General features: G+C 33.9%; 2 protein-coding genes and 1 pseudogene across 3 annotated transcripts; 2 read left to right on the top strand and 1 right to left on the bottom strand.

The window, feature by feature from the left end:
* Window positions 1-683: 683 nt before the first annotated feature.
* On the top strand, window positions 684-3,764 carry LOC124846734 (pentatricopeptide repeat-containing protein At1g73710 pseudogene; annotated as a pseudogene).
* Window positions 3,765-7,875: 4,111 nt separating this feature from the next.
* Window positions 7,876-8,950, bottom strand: LOC124846735 (putative glutathione S-transferase). The gene is made up of 2 exons (XM_047324069.2): window positions 8,596-8,950; window positions 7,876-8,403 (listed from the first exon to the last, which is right to left on the bottom strand). The coding sequence occupies exons 1-2, from the start codon at window positions 8,914-8,916 to the stop codon at window positions 8,056-8,058; spliced, it is 669 nt and encodes a 222-aa protein (XP_047180025.1). The 5' UTR covers window positions 8,917-8,950; the 3' UTR covers window positions 7,876-8,055.
* Window positions 8,951-13,228: 4,278 nt separating this feature from the next.
* On the top strand, window positions 13,229-15,339 carry LOC124846738 (glutathione S-transferase 3-like). Of its 2 annotated transcripts, none has more exons than XM_088108925.1 (2): window positions 13,229-13,473; window positions 14,806-15,339. In XM_088108925.1, the coding sequence occupies exons 1-2, from the start codon at window positions 13,249-13,251 to the stop codon at window positions 15,145-15,147; spliced, it is 567 nt and encodes a 188-aa protein (XP_087965051.1). In that variant the 5' UTR covers window positions 13,229-13,248; the 3' UTR covers window positions 15,148-15,339. The 2 variants fall into 2 exon arrangements, with proteins under 2 accessions (XP_087965051.1, XP_047180027.2); XM_047324071.2 differs by having other exon boundaries at window positions 13,229-13,560.
* The last annotated feature ends 6,158 nt before the right edge of the window (window positions 15,340-21,497 follow it).

The following is a 21,497-nucleotide window of genomic DNA, read 5'->3' as shown; positions in this document are numbered from 1 at the left end:
AATATATTGATAATGAAATATTTTAAAATAATTTATTAATTTCTAAATAAATGAGAAGACTTATTAAAATTTTAGGGAATAGATTGTTTACTCATAATTTATATATACTTGACTTCATAAAGAATTTTTTCTCTAAAGAAAAAGTCTGAAATAGGATTAAATATGTTTTTAGTCCCTAAACTATTGGCCATTTCTGGTTTTCGTCCCTCTTTCAAAGTAAGGTACAATTTGGTTCTCATTCTTTTCGAAACCTTCGTTTTAGTCCTCGAAAACTAAACACTGTTTAAAAATTTGGTCCTCATTTAACAACAAATGAGGACTAAAACCAAAATTCTGAGGACTAAAATGAACGTTTCGAAAAGAATGAGGACCAAATTGTACCTTACTTTGAAAGAGGGACGAAAACCAAAAATGACCAATAATTCAGGGACTAAAAACATATTTAACCCTCTGAAATACAAAGTAGTAAAAATAAAATATTATGATATGTTAGCAATTTTATAAAAATAGATTATGTATTACATTGATCTGTATATTTAAAACAAACAAATAAGAAACTACCACGTAATCTAAAAGGTGATGAGAAAACATTGTTAAAAAAACATTTAAAAAAAAGTGTGAAGGGGATATCAAAGATGGAAACTTGAACTGTAACTCTAATTGCAGACCATTTAATGAAAAAAAATCGTTGAGATTTTTTTGTTGGTACCGTTCCCTAAACCTCACTTCTCTTTCCCACAACCACAACCATGTTCACAGCTTCATTCTCCCTTAAACCCTCTTCTTCTTCCTTCTCCTCCTCCGGCTACTCATCCACCACCACCCTTCTCCCCAAACTTCTCTTCCTCCCTTTCTCCCCTCTCCACCCACCGCCACGTGTCTCTCCACCCTCCATTCCAACACCCTCCCCCTCCCCTCAAACAAAAAAAGAAAAAGAAAAAACCATACGGCGACGCTTTGCCCTCCCTCCTCCGGTCCCTCAACGCCGCCGCGGATGAGTCCCTCTCACTTGACTCCCTCCGGATGCCTCCTCCCTCTCTCCTAAAGAAATTACCGTCATCCTCAGTGAACTGTCTTCCTCGTGGCAGCGCGCGGTCAGGGCCTTCGACTGGTTCAGGTCCCAAACATGGTTCACCCACAACGCCATTCACTACAACGTTGTTCTAAGAGCCCTCGGAAGGGCTCAACAGTGGGACCAGCTCCGCCTCTGCTGGCAAGACATGACTAAAAATGGCGTCTTGCCCACCAATAACACCTACAACATGCTCGTTGATGTGTATGGAAAGCGGGTCTTGTCCAAGAAGCGTTTTTGTGGATTAGGCACATGAGGGTGAGAGGCTTTTTCCCTGATGAGGTTACTATGTGCACTGCTGTTAAGGTGTTGAAGGATGTGGGGGAGTTTGATAAGGCTCATAGGTTTTATAAGGGGTGGTGTGATAGGAGTGTTGAGTTGGATGATCTTGATTTGGATTTAGAAAGTTCTTTTCGTGGTAATGCTAGTGGTAGAAGTACTAATGGGTTTGCATCAATGTCAATTAGCTTCAAGCAGTTTCTCTCCACTAAGTTGTTTAAGATTGGTGGAAGAGTGTCCGCGTCTTCTGATGGGGCACATTCAAATTTGCGCAATGTGCCACAGAAGTCGCGTCTCTCTACCACCTATAATGTGTTGATAAATTTGTATGGGAAGGCGGGGCAGTTAAGCGATGTAGCCGAGGTTTTTGAACAAATGCTGAAGGAGGGTGTAGCCATGGATGTGTGGACTTTTAATACCATGATTTTTATTTGTGGGAGTCGTGGTGATTTGGTGGAGGTGGAGGCTTTGCTTGGGATCATGGAGGAGAAAGGGGTGGCGCCCGATACCAGGACTTATAATATTTTTTTGTCTTTGTATGTTGAGGCTAGGGATGTCGATGTTGTGGTTTCTTGTTATAGGAGAGTGCGGGAGGCTGGTTTGTGTCCTGATGTTGTGACTTACCGAGCTCTTCTTGGTATGTTATGCAAAAAGAATATGGTTCAGGATGTGGAAGATTTGATTGATGAAATGGAGAGGGATTCTGTGGGTGTTGATGAGCATTCACTTTCGGGAATTGTGGAGATGTATGTTTGTGAGGGGAATATTGATAAAGTGTATCAGTTGCTGAAGAAGTTTCATATAAATAGGGAGATGTCCTTGAAAATTCAGGCGATGTTTATGGATGTTTTTGCTGAGAGAGGACTCTGTGAGGAAGCAGAGAATTTGTTTTATGGAGGAAGGGACTTGGCAGTATGTAAAAAGGATGTTTTAGAGTGCAATGTCATGATCAAAGCGTATGGCAAAGCTGGACTTTATGACAAGGCCGTGTCTCTCTTTAAGGGAATGAAAAATCACGGGACTTGGCCTAATGAAAGCACGTACAATTCCCTTATTCAAATGTTGTCCGGTGGTGATTTAGTGGACCAAGAACTTATGGATGAAATGCAGGAATTAGGGTTTAAGCCACCTTGTCAAACTTTTTCTGCTATTATTGGTTGTTATGCCCGCCTTGGTCAGCTTTCTGATGCCAAGCGTGTGTACGGGGAAATGGTAAGAGTGGGAGTAAGACCAAATGAGGTTATGTATGGCTCTTTAATAAATGGATATGCAGAACATGGTAGTCTTGAAGAGACACTTAAATACTTCTACAAGATGGAAGAATCTGGGTTTTCAGCTAATTTAATTGTGTTAACGTCCTTACTGAAGGCTTATTGTAAGGTTGGAAATTTGGAAGGAGCAAAAGTCATCTATGAGCGGATGAAGAACATGGAAGGGGGTCTTGATTTAGTTGCATGTAATAGTATGATCGGCCTCTTTGCAGATCTTGGCTTGGTTTCTGAAGCCAAGTTGGCTTTTGAAAATTTGAGAGAAATGGGTCGGGTTGATGCAGTTTCCTATGCAACAATCATGTATCTTTATAAGGCCGTGGGCATGATGGACAAAGCCATCGAGATTGTAGAGGAGATGAAACTGTCGGGTTTACTAGAAGATTGTGTTTCATATAATAAGGTACTGGTGTGTTATGCTGCCAATGGGGAATTCTATGAATGTGGTAAATTAGTACATGAGATGATATATCTCAGAAGCTTTTGCCAAATGATGGAACTTTTAAAGTTTTGTTCACTATATTAAAGAAGGGAGGTATTCCCAATGAAGCAGTGGCACAGTTAGAGTCATCTTACCAGGAGGGGAAACCATATGCTCGGTAAGCAACCTTCACTGCTTTGTACTCTTTAGTTGGTATACATACTTTGACACTTGAATCAACTCGAACATTCATTGAATCTGAGGTTGAACTTGACTCCTCTGCCTATAATACGGCAATCTATGCATATGGTTCAGCTAGAGATATCAACAAGGCCTTGAATATATATATGAAAATGCGGGATAAGAATGTGGGACCTGACCTTGCAACGTATATATATCTGGTTGGTTGTTATGGGAAAGCTGGCATGGTTGAAGGTGTGAAACGGGTATATAGCTAATTAGAATATGGAGAGATTTAGTCAAGTGAGTCTTTGTACAAGGCTATTATAGAAGCCTATAAAATTTGCAATAGAAAGGATCTTGCCGAGTTAGTTAGCCAAGAAATGAGATTCGCATTAAACTTAGAAGAACATTCTGAAGTTGGAAGCGAAGGTGAATATGAAGTTGGAAGTGAAACTGATTATGACGAATTCTGATACATCTTCAGGTTCCTGAGGCTGACAAGAAAATTTATGAAGACGGATACAAATGCCATTCAGTTTAGGTTAGTTTCAATGTGCTCAATTCGTAGAAGAAAGTCTTGCGTGTCAAAATTTTGAATTACGTTTCTGAAATCTAATCTCCTTTCTCACTGTTGACAGAAAGAACACGAGATATGTATTGGAAGATCATCTAACCAAGTTGATGAGCATTGAGATAAATTATGGCTTGTGTTGCTGAGATTGGACTATTTTTCGTCCTTTTCGTGTAAGTGTATACTAATGCTATACTCAAATGAAAGTAGGAAGGAAAGAAATATGAATGTAATTAGAAGGAAAATATAATAGAATATTGTGTGGTTTAAGTGAGTAGAAATATAAAAGTAAAAGATGAAAAATTGTCTCTACTTGTTTGGATGATTGACAAAAACAGTAAAAATGAATAAATAATTGTTATAGGAGAAAATTAATAGAACATTAAATTTAAAAATAATTTTTTCTTATTATTGAGCGCTTTTGTTATAAAAAAGTAATTTAATTTCTTAATGGGTTTTCATGAAGACTAGAATTTAGGGAAAACAGTTCTAAATTATCTTTTCTATAATAAAAATAAGTGTCTCCGAATGGAGAGAAGATCAAGAAATTATCCACTATGCGGAGTCTAAGAATGTAAAAGAAATATCTTTTCTTGTTGTACATTTCACCAGATATCAAACTAAGGCTTCCTCTGGAGATCATGTTATGAAGGCTTCTTTGTTAGTCACGAGATTGCACAATTATTGCATCTTTTTATTTTCTCACGTGGGTCATGTTAGTCTCTGAGAAGTTGATAAGTTACTTCATGAATCATTCTAACAGATTATTTATCAAGATCAATCACTGATGATAGCATTTGTGATTTTAATTTTGAATTAAGCATGAAATTAACAACGTAAACAAAATTAAGATTGAAAAATGCGATAAAAGATCACCGGAATTGGTCTTTGACTAATATTACAGTAAAATCCTGGACAACATATGTTCTCTGTTCAAGCATTCACATGATAGTATCTTGGTTTAATTCCTTAAAACAAGTTCTAAAATTATCTATTGAATTATTAATTCCTTAATTAATTCATGAGATAATTTTGCATTAAATTCAGATGTTAAGAATGACCAAAAGCACAGAAGCTATTCCTAGCGTAGTTACTTTTAGTACGTACTCTTTACAGCAATTCCTTGCATAAAGTGAAGTCTTGATGTCTTGACAGGTCTCCTGATCGTCTCCTGAATTCTCCAGTCTTTCTCTGGCTATTTTCGTGTGTCAGAAGATGGTTTCTACCTTTCTGTCACGTCTTTTAAAACCACATAACTTCATTAATTCGCTTAGCGCACCGATGTTTGTGCGCTATGCGAATTTCGTGTAACTGATGTTATTCGCACAGCCACAAGTAATGGTGTGCTATGCGAATTTCCGTTTCCTGGCAGTGCGAATTGTGGCTTGCGCTATGCGAGAATTGGCTGACAGACTCCCAATTATACATCTTTTCTGTACAATAATTTACAAAACAATCTACTTCCTATTACGACATTTCACTGAGTAATAACATGAATAATTAGAAGATTGAGATCATTTATAAGTGTAAAAACAACTCTTTTTCACACTTATCAACTTTGTTAGTGGACAAATTCTCTCAAGGCGTAATAAATTAGTTGATTAAATTTACTCAACTTTTTTTATCATAATTATTAGAAATTAGTGGCATTCATGTTTTGGAAATGAGTTTTCCTCCAAGCTCCTCAAGCTTGTAAGCAATGTTCTAGAGGGCTTGGATGTTTGTCCTGTCTTTCTTGCATTTTGCAAGGCTTTGCTGTAATCGTTAGCATAAAGGACAAAAACAAAGAATTTGGAGTAAGAGTTCTACGAATAGGAATTTCGCTTATTTGTTGGACATACTATTTTTGTCCAGTCTTTAAGCGTTCTATTGACGTTTGTCATTGATTAATTTTCTGATTTGTAGCAAGGTACTCGGTTGTTGGGAGACCGAGTTTCTTTCGTACTCACAATTTTTGTTTGTGATGTATTGTAGGCAATAGTTTTACCGAGCACATTCATGTATTGTGTGGTCTGGCTATCATTTGCCATCAGGACCGAGTTGTAGTTGTGTTTACCAGATGACAAATCTGTTTGTCTTTGCCAAGGGTTTGTCGCTACTTATATAGGGGAAAATATATATATATATATATATATATATATATATATATATATCATGATATATACCTTGCTTAGAGAGCAATACTCTTTGTTGGGTGTGGTCAAGTTGTATTGTCTCCTGGTTAGGTTTCTACCAAGCTATGTTCTGTGGTAGTCAGGCTTTACTGTCTGTTGACCGTGCTTCGAAGGTAGGTTATGTTGCCTACTAACCTTACTTTGAGGTCAGGTTGTGTTGTGCATCAACCATATTTTGTCTTTCGACCATGTTTTGTGGTCGAGGCTTAATGGCCATAGATGTCGAGCTCATTGGATGTGATGGCCTCGTGGCCGAGCTCTTTGATGGCTACTAAGGCTAAGCTCTTTAGAGGCAATGACCATAGGGGCTAAGCTCCTTGATGGTTGTGAGCGCCAAGCTTCTTGATGGCCGTGGAGGTCAAGTTCTTTGTTTGGCCTTGAGGTTGAGTTCCTTAGGTGGCTTGCTAGCTGAGCTCTTTACGTCGTTGCTTTGATATGACCTATTGCCTTATTTTTTTGATTTTAGGCTGTCTTGCCCCAGTGTTGTCATTTCGAAGCGGGCTTTTATGTTATTGATGTAAGGTTGTCTCAACCTAGTGCTTTGTTGCCTCGCTTGAAGGGCTTTAGATGTCCTCCTTAAAGGGCTTAGGTCTCGCTTGGAGGGCTTACGTGCTTTATCAGACTCAACACACCTCAATTTGAGAAATTGGTTTTTGAATCCTTTATATAGGATTGGTTATACACGTTAAACAAAGACCCCATATTGGACACCATTTAAGGAAATTTGTAGGAATAAACTTAAATTTAAGAGTTATCAAATAATTATTAAGAGTGATAATGTTTATTGCATTGGGAGAAGAAGATTTAGGAAGTTACTATGTTATGTTTTACAATCAAATTATGGTGTATTATATGTAATAATTGGGAACATTATGGCCAATAAAAGAAAGGTCTAATGTTAGTCCTATAAATTGTAAGGCTAATGAAAAATGAAAACACACCAGAAACATATTTTGAAATATCTAAGTAAGTGTCATTTTCTAACAAAATTCAGTTGAACTCTTGACCATATTTTAATTGGTAGAAATACATAAATTTATTGACTGTAGGTGTTATGCCTAAGTGCTCACATAGAATTTGAAAGGCTTTTAGAAAAACCTAGCTGTGTAGACGAAAGCTAACTAGGTGTCACCCTCATCATAAAGAGAATATGACATTCAAATTTAGATAGAGAAAAAGGATATTAAGATCTTTAAACTTATATTGATAGACAGAAGTGAAGTTGACACAATCAGGCAAAGGGTTTTAGAAGACTCATCACTAGTAGAACAACACTCAACCTCTACGTATTCAACAAATTCTTTTGTACAAATACTAAAATAGGAAAAAAAAAATCCTCTATTGATGAGGTGGAGAGGAAGTCAAAAGAATAGCCAACGACCTCCCTATGAACCTATAACACCTGGGATCGTTAATAGGAGGAAACTTTGCCCTCCGCTCCTTCCTAAAGTCTCTCCCCAATCTTACATTTTCCCTTGGAAAGGCGAGGGTGATGGAGGAGGAGGAGAGGCATGTTCATCAAATGAATCCTCTCTTAAGATGAAGTCGATACAACTCGAGGACATCTCCAACCGCAATCACCTTTGGATGTTTTGCAGATCTAAAATGTTTACTAACCATGATGTTACATAAGTCTCCGACTGCAATCACCTTAGATTGATACTGGACCATTAGTTAATGTTTAGTCTTATGCTCAATATATGCATACCTCGACGTGAGAGGATATATTGGAGATCCTTCATTGAATAAAGATAAAACAAGTTTATAATACGTAAGTGGATGTAAACTTCATTTTACAAGCCAATTTGTTAGAATTTAGTTAGAGTTAAAATTCTGTTGTTAATAAGTCTTAATGAAGTTTTGAAATTGCAAGATCTTTCCCGGTTTCTAAAAATGTTCCTATTGTACCAAGAAAGCAATAACAGCCATGTAAACACTTAGTTTCACTTCATTTAACAAACATTATCACCCAGGAGTCAAGTATACGATACAAAACATTCAATCACAAAACCAACAAACATGTGAACTTTGGCACGTTCAAGTGCCTTTTATTACACAAATTTTATTCCTTAAGCTCAAACCTGAACCTACTCAATGCCTAATTTCTTTCTCCTCTCCACAACGAACTCATTGACCGTATGCTGATCAGGAAGAGACTTGGAAACACTCTCTTTCTGGAGGCACCTCTTGGCCCAAGCAATAAGCTTGGGGCACTCACTCTCAACGCTAAAGCTGCCAAAAGTTTCATACGATTTGAACCAAGTGTAGAATGGGACAACTGCTATATCCAAAAAACCAAGATCGTCCCCGCCAAAATAACTCTTTTCTCCCAGCTGTTCCTCCAACACTTTAAGGGCTTCTATCAACTCCTTCTTGCCAACTTCTCTTTCTTCTGCTTTTGATGTCGAAACAATCTTCCTTCCAGCATCATATATCTATTTCACATTTAACACTTAATTAGAACATAAACTCTAATAATGAGAAAAGGAGTAGTAAAGAGAGAATGAAATACATTTGGATATTAGATCAACTTACACAGATATTATTTATTACATCATTCCATACCTTAATCATAACAAAAGTTCCATGGTCGCAAGTAAAATAAAACACTGAAGCACAAAGGTTACCTTCTTGTCAACATAGTCAGCCCAGAATCTAGCCTCTGCTCTCTGGTAAGGGTCAGAAGGTAACAAGGGATTTGTGTCAAACCAGACCTCATCAATGTACTGAACAACAATGAGAGATTCGCAAATGGGCTTTCCCTTGTGAATGAGAACCGGAACTTTCCTGTGAACCGGGTTCATTTGAAGGAAGAGAGGGCTCTTGTTCCACAAGTCCTCTTCTTTGTACTCATAATTTATACCCTTTTCAGCAAGTGCAATCCTCACCCTCATCCCAAATGGACTTGCCCACGAATCTAGCAGAACCACCCCCTCTGCCATAGTCATTCAAGTTCAAGAACAGATATAATGTTAAAGAAGATTAAAAGGAAAGGGATTTGCATTGCAAAGAAGACTTGGGCCTTCATATTTATAGCTAGTTTTGAACTTTGAATTATTCAAATATCACGAAAGATTCTGTTTCTTCTACTATTTATTTATGAGTCTTATTTTTGCTATTATCATGATGTGCATTTTTTAATGTTGTCTTGTTTTTGTCTTATTTTCTTATTTTTATTTTTTTTAGAATAAGTTTTAAGTTCTAGTTACTTGTGAGATTCTTGACATTTTTTAATATTATTTTAATTCTTTACAGTGAATTATAGTTAGTTTAGTATCTAAAGTAAAAAATACTAAGTAAAACATATATATTTGTCTTTTTTTAAAATAAATAATAATTGTAATATTTTTTATTTCATACACGAAAAACACAAACTCATCATGGAGTCATATACTATAGCCAATGGATTAACAAGTCAAACACATATACGAATAATTTAAACAGAAAAAGAAAGAAAATCTTAACATAATTTTCAATTTGTAACGGAAAGTGAATTGAGGTTGACCCGATTATGTAATGGCTTAGATCATAATCTTTTGAATGCTTTAAATGGAAATAGAAAGAAAAGCCAAACAGTAATTTTCAAATTGTAACAAAACTAACACAAGATGTTGTAATTGCTTAGATCATATTAACATACTTTTCAATTTGTATCCGAAAGTAAATTGAGGTTGACCCGATTATGTAATGGCTTAGATCATAATCTTTTGGACTACTAATATGTAGGGTGACACGTGTCAGACATATGTTATTTAAAAAAATTTCAAGATTAATTTCTGAGTTTATTTAAAAAATTTAAAATTGTTGTGTCGGTCTAGTCTATGTTTTTCATCAAATGATATGGCAGGGTTTGTAATTAATTTTAGTTAAGCTTATGTGTGGTAACTAATATGCAAATGTTTTTGGGTTCTCACACTTGCTGATAGTTAGCCCTGGAATTATGATTCAAAAAGTAATTCAAGAATTATTAAATTATGTTTCATTGAAAAGTATTGTTATTTAAAAACAGATCAAAACATATTTGAACGATAATACATATTTCTATCCAACTTACGAGTGAAATAATTTTCCACATATTTTTCTACTGCAATTCTTTTTAATATAAGGGGATTTGAAATATAGAGAAGCACTAAAAGAGAGTTTGAACAGTCTTTCAAAAAGTTTTCGAAAAAATAACTTTTAATAATTATCGTTAGTGTTAGTTAAATTATAATAGTTGTTAAACGATTGTATTTTCAAATAAGTGTTTAGAAAAATATTTTAAATAAGAAAGTAATAACATAAGTATTTTTAAACTGGTTTACTCAATTTAAGTTATGTCTAGTCTTTCTTAAGAACTTTTAAGAGATTTTATTAATCTTTTTTAAATATTATAAATGAGTACAAACCATTCTTGGTATACACTAAGTATTATCAACCACTCTTGGTATACATCGAGTATTATCAACGACTCCTGGTTCCCAAGTATTATAAACCACTCCTGGTTTCCCTTGTCATTTTAACTAGGCTGAGTTTAACTACTCTCAATAAAGTATTATCAACCACTTTTGGTTTCTCTAGACAATTGTTTAAAACGTTTAACTCAACTAAGCTAAATAGTACGAGTGTTTTGATTCACTTCTAAGTAATCAAACACAATAGTGTTTTTATAAAAGTATAGATTTCGATAACTCTCAACAAGAGATAAATACAATATAATAAAATATGAGAATGTGTAAAGTGCTTTCTCTTAGATTAAAGAGCTTTGGAGGATATGAGCTTGAAAAGTAACAGAGTAAATATTCAATTATCTTTCTTGTATATGCTTTCTCTTCTTTTCTCTTCTCTTTTCAACTTTCAACTATTTCAAAAACATCTTTTCTTTTGCGAATATTCTTTATATAGCCCTCTTGAGAAATGATCGTTGGACACAAAGTTGACTCCCAAATATACTTCATAGCCTTTTTAGGAAGTTGGTTAGACTCAAATCTATGTTGTAGGATGAAAAAGCTTTATTAGTACTTTTTTTCATGAGTAGCTTGTATGGTCTTTCAGATCTAAAGGCTTTGAGGAAACATTATAGGAATGTCTTCTTATCTCTAAACGTCTTTCTGTCCTTTGTGCAGAGTTTCTGAATAAAACATGCAAGCAAAGAAGCGCTTGTTTGTACAGTAATAAATATTTTAAACGTTGATGGTCATTTCGCACGTTGCATGTTTAAAACATTTGCGCTATGGTGATTAGATACTCTCTCTTAGGAGTTGTATAGGATTTGACTTTTTTTATGTCTTATGCCTTGGACATGTCTGAGATATCAAATAATTGTATATCTTTTGATAGCGTTTAGCGAATTATATTGATATCGTAGATAATTGGTTCTGTTAGACTCTTAGTGGCTCATTGCGTTTGGTTATTGAATCTTAAGCATTAGCTATTTGCTCAACGCTTACATGGATTATGTTTCAATTATATACCAGACGATGTTTGTATTTCGACATAATTTACTTCAAGCATTGTATTCTTTATAAATTTTTATCTTGTTCAATATTCTAGATAGATTGTTATATCTGATAGACACATGTTTCATCTAGTATTATCCTTTATTAAATATTCTAAAAGGCGATTGGTTAAGTACCTATATAAGAGGACCTACAAATAAAGAGAGCCTAACAAGATAATCTGCAATAGTCGATTAATTTAGTGTTTATAAAAGAATTTTTAGTTAACTTCTTTAAACTAAGACTAAGGGTGTGTTCATTTGAAGAGATGAATTTGAGGGAAAGGGAATAGATGGATTTGAGAGTAAATTGAGTATTATTTTTTTAAGGACTTTAGTGTTTTTTTATTTGAAAGTAAAGTTTGTAAAAATTAATATAAGATTTTATCGATATAACAGATAAAAAATGTTTAAATAAATAAAAAATAAAGATTACTAAATTACTCTTAATGGTAATAGTTATATAAAATAATTTGTGTGAGAAATATTTTTTGGTAAAAATTATTTTTAAATTTAAAAAAAAAAATCATTAAATAATTAAAACAATATATTTTATAGAATTATTATTATTATTATAATACGAATGGTCCTTTCTATCAGTTGTATATTAAAAATGATTGAATGAGGATAATATAATAAAATGTTATTACCCTCTCGCAAATTTTCTCTCATCAGAAAGACATGATATTAATTAAGTTCATTCCATAAATCTTTGTTTTCCTTCCATCTGAAATCCTTGCAAGTGAACATAATAAAATCCTACAATCTTTCCTCATTTGTTTAAATAATAGATCGTTAAAACACTCTTCTGGTAAACATTTATGAGGAGTTATGTAAGAAAGATGGGGGATTGAATACTAAAAGAGAAACTTTGAAAATGAGTAATGAAATTAAATAAGAGAGTAAGAAATAATAAATGAAGTTTAATAAATAAATATATAGTTCAAAAATTTTATTAAAAAAATATCTTTTAAATTTTCCACTTTCTTGAAATTAGAAAAGAAAACAAAAAATGGCTATGATTTGGCTTCTAGTAACGAATTACACCACACACACGTAACCATGGTCTTATTTCGTTTTACTGTAAGCATCATGATAGGTTAACAACTTTTTTAACAATTTTTTGACAATAGATTATGTGTCACTATTTTATTGATCTGTATATTTGAAACATACCAATCACAAGATACCACATAGACTATTGTAAAAAAGTTATCAAATACAGTTGTTAAAAAAACATTTTCCTTACTGTAAACCAAATTCTCTACAAAAAAATATCTATTCTAAAAAAATATTACGTAAAAATAAGAAAGAGGGATATTAAAAAAGAGAATTGATTCTTCACATATCTAAATTTTTTACATTTAACATTATTTTTTTTATTTTTATTTTTTGAAAAAAAATGATTATTTGAAACACTTAAATCTTTTTACATTTATTATTTGATATTATTTTTTTTTTACTTTTTATTCTCTCCTTATTGAAAAAATATAAAAACTTTACACTTTATGATTATTTTACCTTTATACTTGGGTCAAATTAACGTAAAAGTATGTTACATTAATATTACTCTTAATAAAATACAAAAATTTAGACGACACCTTAGTTATTAAAAGATAATTTTTTTTACAACGTGAGCGCATGCGTAATATGTTTGTTTTTATCCGTCGTCTCACGGAATATTTCAAAACCAACTACATATATTTTATTTGCAGAATTTTGACTGTAGGGCTATAAAAGAACAACCTTTGCTCCTGTGACCAACAGCAAACAGCATAGTTCTTGCATTTGAGAAGTTGAATCGATGGACGAGGTGGTTGTGTTGGATACATGGGGCAGCATGTTTGGGATGAGGGCTTGGATTGCATTGGAAGAAAAGGGTGTTAAGTATGAACGGAAGGAAGAGGATCTGAGCAAGAAGAGCCCTTTGCTTCTGCAGATGAACCCTATTCACAAGAAAATTCCAGTTCTCATTCATAATGGAAAACCCATTTCTGAATCTGCAATAATAGTGCAGTACATCGATGAGGTCTGGAATCACAATCCTCCATTCATGCCCTCTCATCCTTATGAGAGAGCTCAAGCCAGATTCTGGGTCGATTACATTGATGCAAAGGTATATATATATATATGTGCTTTAATGTGTTCAATGTATGTCCTTTCTTTCTATAATTTGGATGTTTCTATTCAGAATTTGCAGATTCATTTCCACGTTCAACTCTGCATTAATTTGGATAATAGTTCCAAATTAGATTTTCAGCATGAACTTAGATGTTGTAATACGAGCTAAGAAACTTCCAAAAACTCATGATGAAGGGAATGGAAATGTAATATAATTAGTATATTGGTTTGAAATAAAAATAATGTTTTGTGGATACCACAATGTAAGAAGAAAGACTACTAGGACAAGTGATATGATATAATATAAGGAAAACGATGAAATTAGTCAAATAAAGTCAAATGTCCATGTAATATTTTTGTTCAAGTAAAGCACTTATGTTGGAAAATTTTTATTTTAAACAAAACTTATAAAATTTCAATTCAATCTAATTTCTTTGAATAATTAGTCATCTTTAAGTGAAACATGATTTATTCTTGGATTTTAGCCAATAAGTCGTTTCTTGTAGGAGTCCATATGTATACATGACTGATTTCTCTTATAAAAATGTTTATACATAAACTCTTTTTTAAAAAAAAATACCTTTTATATTTGTGAGAGGAAAATTAGAACTTTATATTTTTTAGAATATATATTTTCTAGAGAAATGATACACATAGATATTCATTTCATATATACTTATTATATACTTGATATATACTTATTATATACTTGTTTTTTCTTTCTTTTTCTCTTATTATATTATATATTACTATCACTGTAATCTTTTCAAGTGTTCTATTTTGTATCTTCATGAATATTTTCATATTTTAGTATGAAAAATATTCTTTGACACATCTAAAATTTTTATATTCATTTGATATTATCTTTTTTCTTCTTTCACTCTCTTTTTTCTTGAAAAAATACAAAACTTTATATTTTTATGATCATTTTATCCTTGTATTATGTGTCAATAGGAAAATTGATTCTTTGACACACCTAAATATCTTACATTCATTTGATACTATCTTTCCTAATCTTTTACCCTTTTCTTTCTTGAAAAAATATAAAATTTTATATTTTTATGACTATTTTACCCTTGTATTATGTGTCAAATACATTTTTATGACTATTTTACCCTTATATTCTGTGTCAAATACATTTTTATGACTATTTTACCATTGTATTCTGTATCAAATGAAAGTAAAAGTATGTCATAGTACCATTACTCTTCACTAACCATGTGATATTCCATCCATGCAGATATATCCTACTTGGAATAAAATGTGGCTTTCTGAAGGAGAAGAACATGAGGCAGGAAAAAAAGAGTTGATTTCTATCTTTAAGCAGCTGGAAGAGACACTGGGTGACAAACCTTTTTATGGAAATGAGAAGTTTGGCTTTGTTGATATTGCTCTTATCCCTTTCTACAGTTGGTTTTATACTTTTGAGACATATGGAAACTTTGAAATGGAAGCAGAGTGTCCTAAACTTGTGGCTTGGGCTAAAAGATGCATGCAGAGAGAGACTGTGTCCACCATTCTTCCTAATGAGAAGGAAGTTTACAATGCAGTAGTGGAAATGAAGAAGAATATAGAAACTTAATGTGTACCTTTATGGTATTATTGTATGCCTTTGTTTTGAGTTTGTTTAGCTTGTTTTTGGGCGTTTTACATAAAATTGATTAAGTTGAGAGATATATATAGAGGGATTAAGGTGAGGCATATATGAATGTTGTTATATTTTGTTTTAAATTTGTGCAATTATATTATCAATAAAATCTCATTTATTATGGAATTTTGTTTTCTTCGCTAACCAACATCCAGTCAGAAAACTATAAAACCTCATCTTTTGCATATTTCTTTCTACTTAAGTACTTTATATAGATGGATTTATCAAAAAAAAAAAAGATTATCTATAATAAAAGTGTGGTAAGTAGATTTATTAAGAGAATTGACTGTTAAATAAGTTACAAACTAAAATATATATTATTAATATAAATTTTCAACTATAAAAAAATTATTATAAATTTTATTAATAGAATAATTACAGAAAGATTTATTTATCAATAATTTAAATTATAGAATTTGTTCATAAATTTATATTTATCAATAAATATGTTTTTCGTCGATAATATTTTGTTGGGAGTAATGTATATTTTTGTAGTGATTGAAAGCTTGCTTCAATTGCACATAGCACAGGTGTGAGAACCTGATTAATTAAGCACTTAAATCCACACTCTGATCACCATTTATTACACCTTGCCACGTCAAAACCCACTCACTTCCACTCTGCATGCGCCTGCCATGTGTCACTGAGGGAACGTTCCAAAAACGTTAGTGGAAAACAAGTGGCATGCAGAGAATGGACGTTCGTCCTGCGTGGGAAGAGAAAAATATTTTCTGGAAACCTCTTCTCCATTCCTTGCATGCTTCATCTTCTTCCCAGAGAATCTGAATTCAAATCCTCCAACTTCTCTCTAAACCGTTTCCATCTTCTCTCTAAGATAACTCACTATCAATTCCTCCAATCCTATTTCAGACACCGTAGAAACCTCCTCAGCACTGTGAGCATCATTTTGATCCGAACAGAACTGAGAACTGATCTGGTAAGTTCTCGTCCCTGCATTTGGTCCCTTTTAGTTCATGCGAACCAAATCCTGGTTGCATGCATGGGTTATAGGTTGAATCTGATGTCCTTTTTGGTATCTTAGATTTAGCGAAAGTCGTGGAGTGATTCATTGGGTAGAAAGCTGTTATTGATCGAGAGAAAACCTTAAGCATTTGGAAGTGCACTGCTAGACCAGGTAAGGGAAGCTTTAGTAATTTAATTTATACTTGTATGATGTGTGTGAAGGCATGAAACTGTACTGGATGTATGAACTGTATGATATTTAAGTATGCATGAACGAGCATGGTTGCACTGGATGTATGTGAGGAATATTGTTTGAACTGTATGCAGAGAATGAGAAGTGTGATGTTGAATATGATTGAATTTCTGTATGGTTTGGAATGAAAATGTGTTGAACTGTATTGATGATGTGTTTGAACTGGAAAATGGAAAATTCTGTATTGATGAGATGATGATATGAATTCTGTAATGTATGAGAATTATGTTGGAGATAAATCCTAAGTTATGGTTCGTATGAAAACTGTGAAGTTAATATGAATGAAAAATCTGGAAATCTTATCTTCTCTGATTGATCATGTACGCTCGTTATCGAACGGTCTTATACCGTTCGGTTTCCCTGGAACATCATTTAGAATAAGGATTCTTTCATTTGGAAAGGACTCTGATTAAGAACGAGCGTTATTGGTGTCAAGCGTTAGGTGTGAGCGTTCGGCTTAGCCTAGCGTGTCCAACAACTGAAAATAAAGTGAAGTGTAGTTAGGACGCTCGGTCTTGTTTACCAGCGTTCGTCATAATCAGCGCTTAGTATTATATTAAGCGTTCGTCCAAATGAACTCTCGATCTTAGATTGAGCGTTCGTCCTAATTAGCGTTCGGTCTGATACTGAACGTTCGTTTAAATGTGCGTTCGTTCTATTTGGTGCTTGGTCATTGACCTAGCGTTCGTTCTAAGGAGGGTTCGGGTTCTACTGAACGCTCGTCCTTATCATTGCTTCGTGAGTGAACTTCAACAGCGTTCGTTCAATTTATTAATTTACGTTCGGTCTTTGACTGGCAGTGTTCGTTTCCGAATTTATTAACACTCTGATTATTTATTTGAATTCATTTAAACCGTGATGGTCCTTTTCATTTAACCTCAAGTCTTTATACTTAGAATTTTCCTAAGTATTATTCTGATATTTTAGACTCAATCTCAGTTACATTACTCATCTGTCTTAACGTCCGTGAATGGATAATGGTTCGTTTCTTTTGTTCAGAAACGTGATATCAGTGTACTGTAATACATTCGTCTGGATCTATTAAAACGATAAACTTGGTTTAAATTAAGAGAGTGGAACACAGAATGGAAATCTGAATAAGAGGAATGTTTAACAATGTGCGAATGATAGTGTGAATGGATTTATTGGATTGGATTGTGAATGAGCGTTCCAAGGAGGAACGTCTCCATGATGTGAATATGAGAAGTAGTGTAGTATGACCATGGTAAAATCGCTGATGGCTGTTCATCCTGATATTCCGTGATTGCTCATCCTCATGTAGAGGAGAGTAGTTCATGCGTGGGAATGGCAGGAGGCACTAGTCCTACATAGTACTTTGGGCTGATAAGGGTTAACCTCGGGTGGCAGCTGTTGAGGGTATCCCAGTTACTACATCACCCGGGTGCACGAACGCCTGCGGTTACATGGATCATACAGTCCGGACAGTCTTTAATTATGAGAATTTGCATGAGTTACTGTATGTGTGGATATATGTATTTAACAGTGTATGAATGGTATGATTGATTTACTATGTTTTAAAATGATGCTGTTGGTATTGAATTAAATTACCTAAGCTTACCCTTGCAAATTTTCCTTGTGTTGTCGACTGTATCTGTATGTCCGTCTTGTCAATGCAATGATCATCCGTTGTGGATGTGAGCAGATGGTGAGGCACCCCTGGAATCAATGCTAGAAGAAGAAAATTTGGAGGATGCCAACTTGGTAGAAGTTGAAGTCAAAGCTGAGCAGTAGAGGCTCGTTCCGTATTAGAAATTAGTTTTTTTTCTGCGTTGTATTTTGGCAGTTCTGTGCATAGTTTAGCAGAATAGATTATTCAGCACTGGTTTTGTACTGATTATGAATTCTGAACGCTGTTATTAGATGCTGTAGGTGCTGTTTTCTGTTGGAGCAGCTGTTGTAAATATTAAGACTGCACTGTATTTTTTGTAAATGTGATTAGTTCTGATTAATAGTAATTACTATTTATTGGGATGTTACAACAGGCCACAGGCGTTAGCTAATTTAAAATCAGCACTAAAATTAAACATTTATTATTTTGAAAATTTTAAATACTTGTCGAAAAAACAGACTCTAAAGCAACAAAATGATATAATAAATTAAATTTAGCATCTCAAAAGTGAACACTACAAAAGAACAAAGATGAATATTAAAAAAAGCGTAGATCATGTTGACGTTCAACCGACAAAATAAAAAGTTATTTATACATTAGTAAATACCAGAATAAATTAAATTCGATAACCTAAAAGCTTACGATAAAGTTAAACTTATACTTAAAATTAAAATTATTTGTAGTATTTGAAAAATTAAAATTTAAAAGAAGCATCTACTTATAAATTTTAAATATAAGTGATGGAAGTCTCACATTAACTAAATATAAAACTAATTTATAATATAAGTGTGTGTAAATTTTATTTTATAAATAGATTATGTGGAATTAAGTTAAATTTAAAATTACTTTCTATTCAGAATCTATCCTAAAGAAATTTAAGTGAATATTTTTCTATTCCACTGTGATTGGAGATTTGTGTGGATAATCTACTATTCAATCGTTGTCGAACCGCTGTCAAAAACACGTTAATTTCTACTGTCACGTTCAACTACATGTCTAATAACAAGTGCTGGTCTTAGTCGTCGATTTCTGAAATTATTGAAAAATGCAATTGAGTTTATTGAGACACTTTCCCACCCAATTTTTCCCGTGTTACAACTACCAATATGCTTAGGAATTGGAATTCTAACCATAAATTGAATTGCAAATCCCATTGGACTTGTATATAATAAGTACTGCAAATCTAGGACATCACCTGTTTTCAAAGTTCAAATAAAATTACATCCAAATTAATTGAAAGTTAAAATTCAATTTCAAATCCAATTTAAGTTGGGATTCGATATTGTAACATCCCATAAATACAGTCATAAACCATACAAATAGAATATTCACATATATTAATATATCAATTCAGTCTTACACTTAAAGAGAATAAAGTACGCTCTTGGCCGAACGGCCTTACATAAGCTAATACAAATAAAGATGTTCAATCTAAGCGTACCTGACCGAACGGTTTACAAAATAGAAATACCGAACGGTCAAATTAATCAAAAGGGGAGGGGTCGTTCTAATACAACACTCTTAATCTAACTAAACTAAACAGATAACCGAACGTACTACTGTTCGGCCTTCACTTCAACATCGACGAGATTTTCTTCCTCCAAGATTCCTTCTTCAAGCGTCTCCTCAAGCAACGCCTCTCCATCTGCTCACATCCACACGGATGATCATTGCAATTGACAAGGACGAACGTACAAGGACGAGACAACACAAGGAAAAACGAAGGGTAAACTTATTGAATTTAATTCAAGTAATAACATGCATTTCATAACACATCGAACATATCGAATAATTCACAACATATAATTCACTCAATTCTTTAACTCAATCAATTCCTGATACTAGACTGACTGTCCGGACTGTATGAATTCTGTGTAGCTACGACGTTCGTGCACCCAGGTGGTGTAGTAACTGGAATTTATCATCAGCTGCCACCCGAGGTTAGTCCCTTCCATCCAAAGTACCCCTAAGGACTAGGATCTCCTGCCGTTCCCACACATGACATACTCCCCTCTACGTGAGGACGAGCACTCACGGAACATCAGGATGAATCGCCAGCTAAGCTTTGTCCACATTCATACTTTACAAATTCCAACTTTCATCCAAGAGTCGTTCCTCCCTGGAACGCTCGTTCAAAATCCACAACCATCATTTCATCTCTTATACTGTTCATTCTTTATAATTTTTCACCTTAATATCATTTTCATCTTCCGTTCTAATTACATAAAAGGACGAACGTTCAGCCCTCTTCATAACGAGGCGAACGTTAAAAACGAGTCCGAGGAAATCCTCGTTTCAGACAGAATAAAACCGACACATATGAACGTCATTACCACTTGAATCAGTTAAATGAACTGACTCTAGGAAGATCCGATCAATACTCAAAATAAGTTAAGTACAAAGGTTCTAGGCCAATCCAAATGAATATAGACACCACAAGACGAATAAAGAACTATACCGAGATCAATTCAATTATAAATACCGATTGCCAGTCAATGACCGAACACGGTAATACGTATTTACTGAAATTTTGGACGAACGCTATTTACACCCGTTTGGTAATTGAAGACAAGGACGAACGTTCGGTATAAGACCGAGCGTCAATCATAACGAACGTTTTGGGTCGAGACCCATCACTGATTCGAATTAATGATAGAAATAGAAATTTATATATAATACGAGAGAATAAAGTTAGGTTTTCAAGAAAGACTAAGTGTCCGAATGTGTATTTTCAAGCTTCTCAACTCCTCACTTAACACTCAGGGTATCTACGTTTGGCCGAATGCTCAAACGTAGTACTAATACAAGAGGGCGTTCTTCCTCAACCAGAATTCTTTCCGAATGAAAGAATTCAATTTCAAAGAAATTCGCTAACAACACCGAACGGTCAAGAACCGTTCAATGACGAACATACGTTATCAAAGGGAAGTTCAGATTTAAAGATTCGATTCCATTTACTCATTTTTCAGCATATACATTTCATACTTCTAAATAATCATATCATAGTACATCTCATATTCAACATACTTCAATTCATACTTATAATCATGTATCAAAATCCAATAACATAAATCATACTGCATGCAACACCAAAAACGTCCATACACACAAATAAAACATATGAATTAAATTGAATAAGCTTCCCTTACCTGGATCAGTGGTGAATGTCCTAAGAGTATGATTTGATTCGTCCAACTACAGCTTTCTACCCTCAACGATTTTTCTTAATTCCTCCAACTAAGTCTAACCAGAAATATAAAGAAGAGTTTAGGTGGTATCCCTGCATGCACCCAAAACTGGGTTTTGCATGTAACCCAAAAACGAACGACCAGAAACGAGAACTTACCAGTTTCAGAATCTGGATCTGTTCGGTCCAAATTGAAGCTTATGACGCCGGGAGGACTTCTATCGTTTCTGAATGATGAACGGAGAAGAGAA

This window comes from Vigna umbellata, chromosome 3 (genome assembly GCF_029865625.1).
Source record: "Vigna umbellata cultivar VRB3 chromosome 3, Vumbellata_1.0, whole genome shotgun sequence".
NCBI classification, from domain to species: domain Eukaryota; kingdom Viridiplantae; phylum Streptophyta; class Magnoliopsida; order Fabales; family Fabaceae; genus Vigna; species Vigna umbellata.
The sequence above is the reverse complement of the archived record's forward strand: the minus strand, read 5'-3'. Positions and strand labels throughout refer to the sequence as shown.

Bases quoted from the DNA above. Each gene is read 5' to 3' on its own strand.
- LOC124846735 (XM_047324069.2), bottom strand. From the start codon at position 8,916: ATGACTATGGCAGAGGGGGTGGTTCTGCTAGATTCGTGGGCAAGTCCA. The intron at 8,404-8,595 runs GTAACCTTTGTG...AATGTGAAATAG, and splicing joins CTGACTATGTTGACAAGAAG to ATATATGATGCTGGAAGGAA.
- LOC124846738 (XM_047324071.2), top strand. From the start codon at position 13,249: ATGGACGAGGTGGTTGTGTTGGATACATGGGGCAGCATGTTTGGGATG. The intron at 13,561-14,805 runs GTATATATATAT...CCATCCATGCAG, and splicing joins TCGATTACATTGATGCAAAG to ATATATCCTACTTGGAATAA.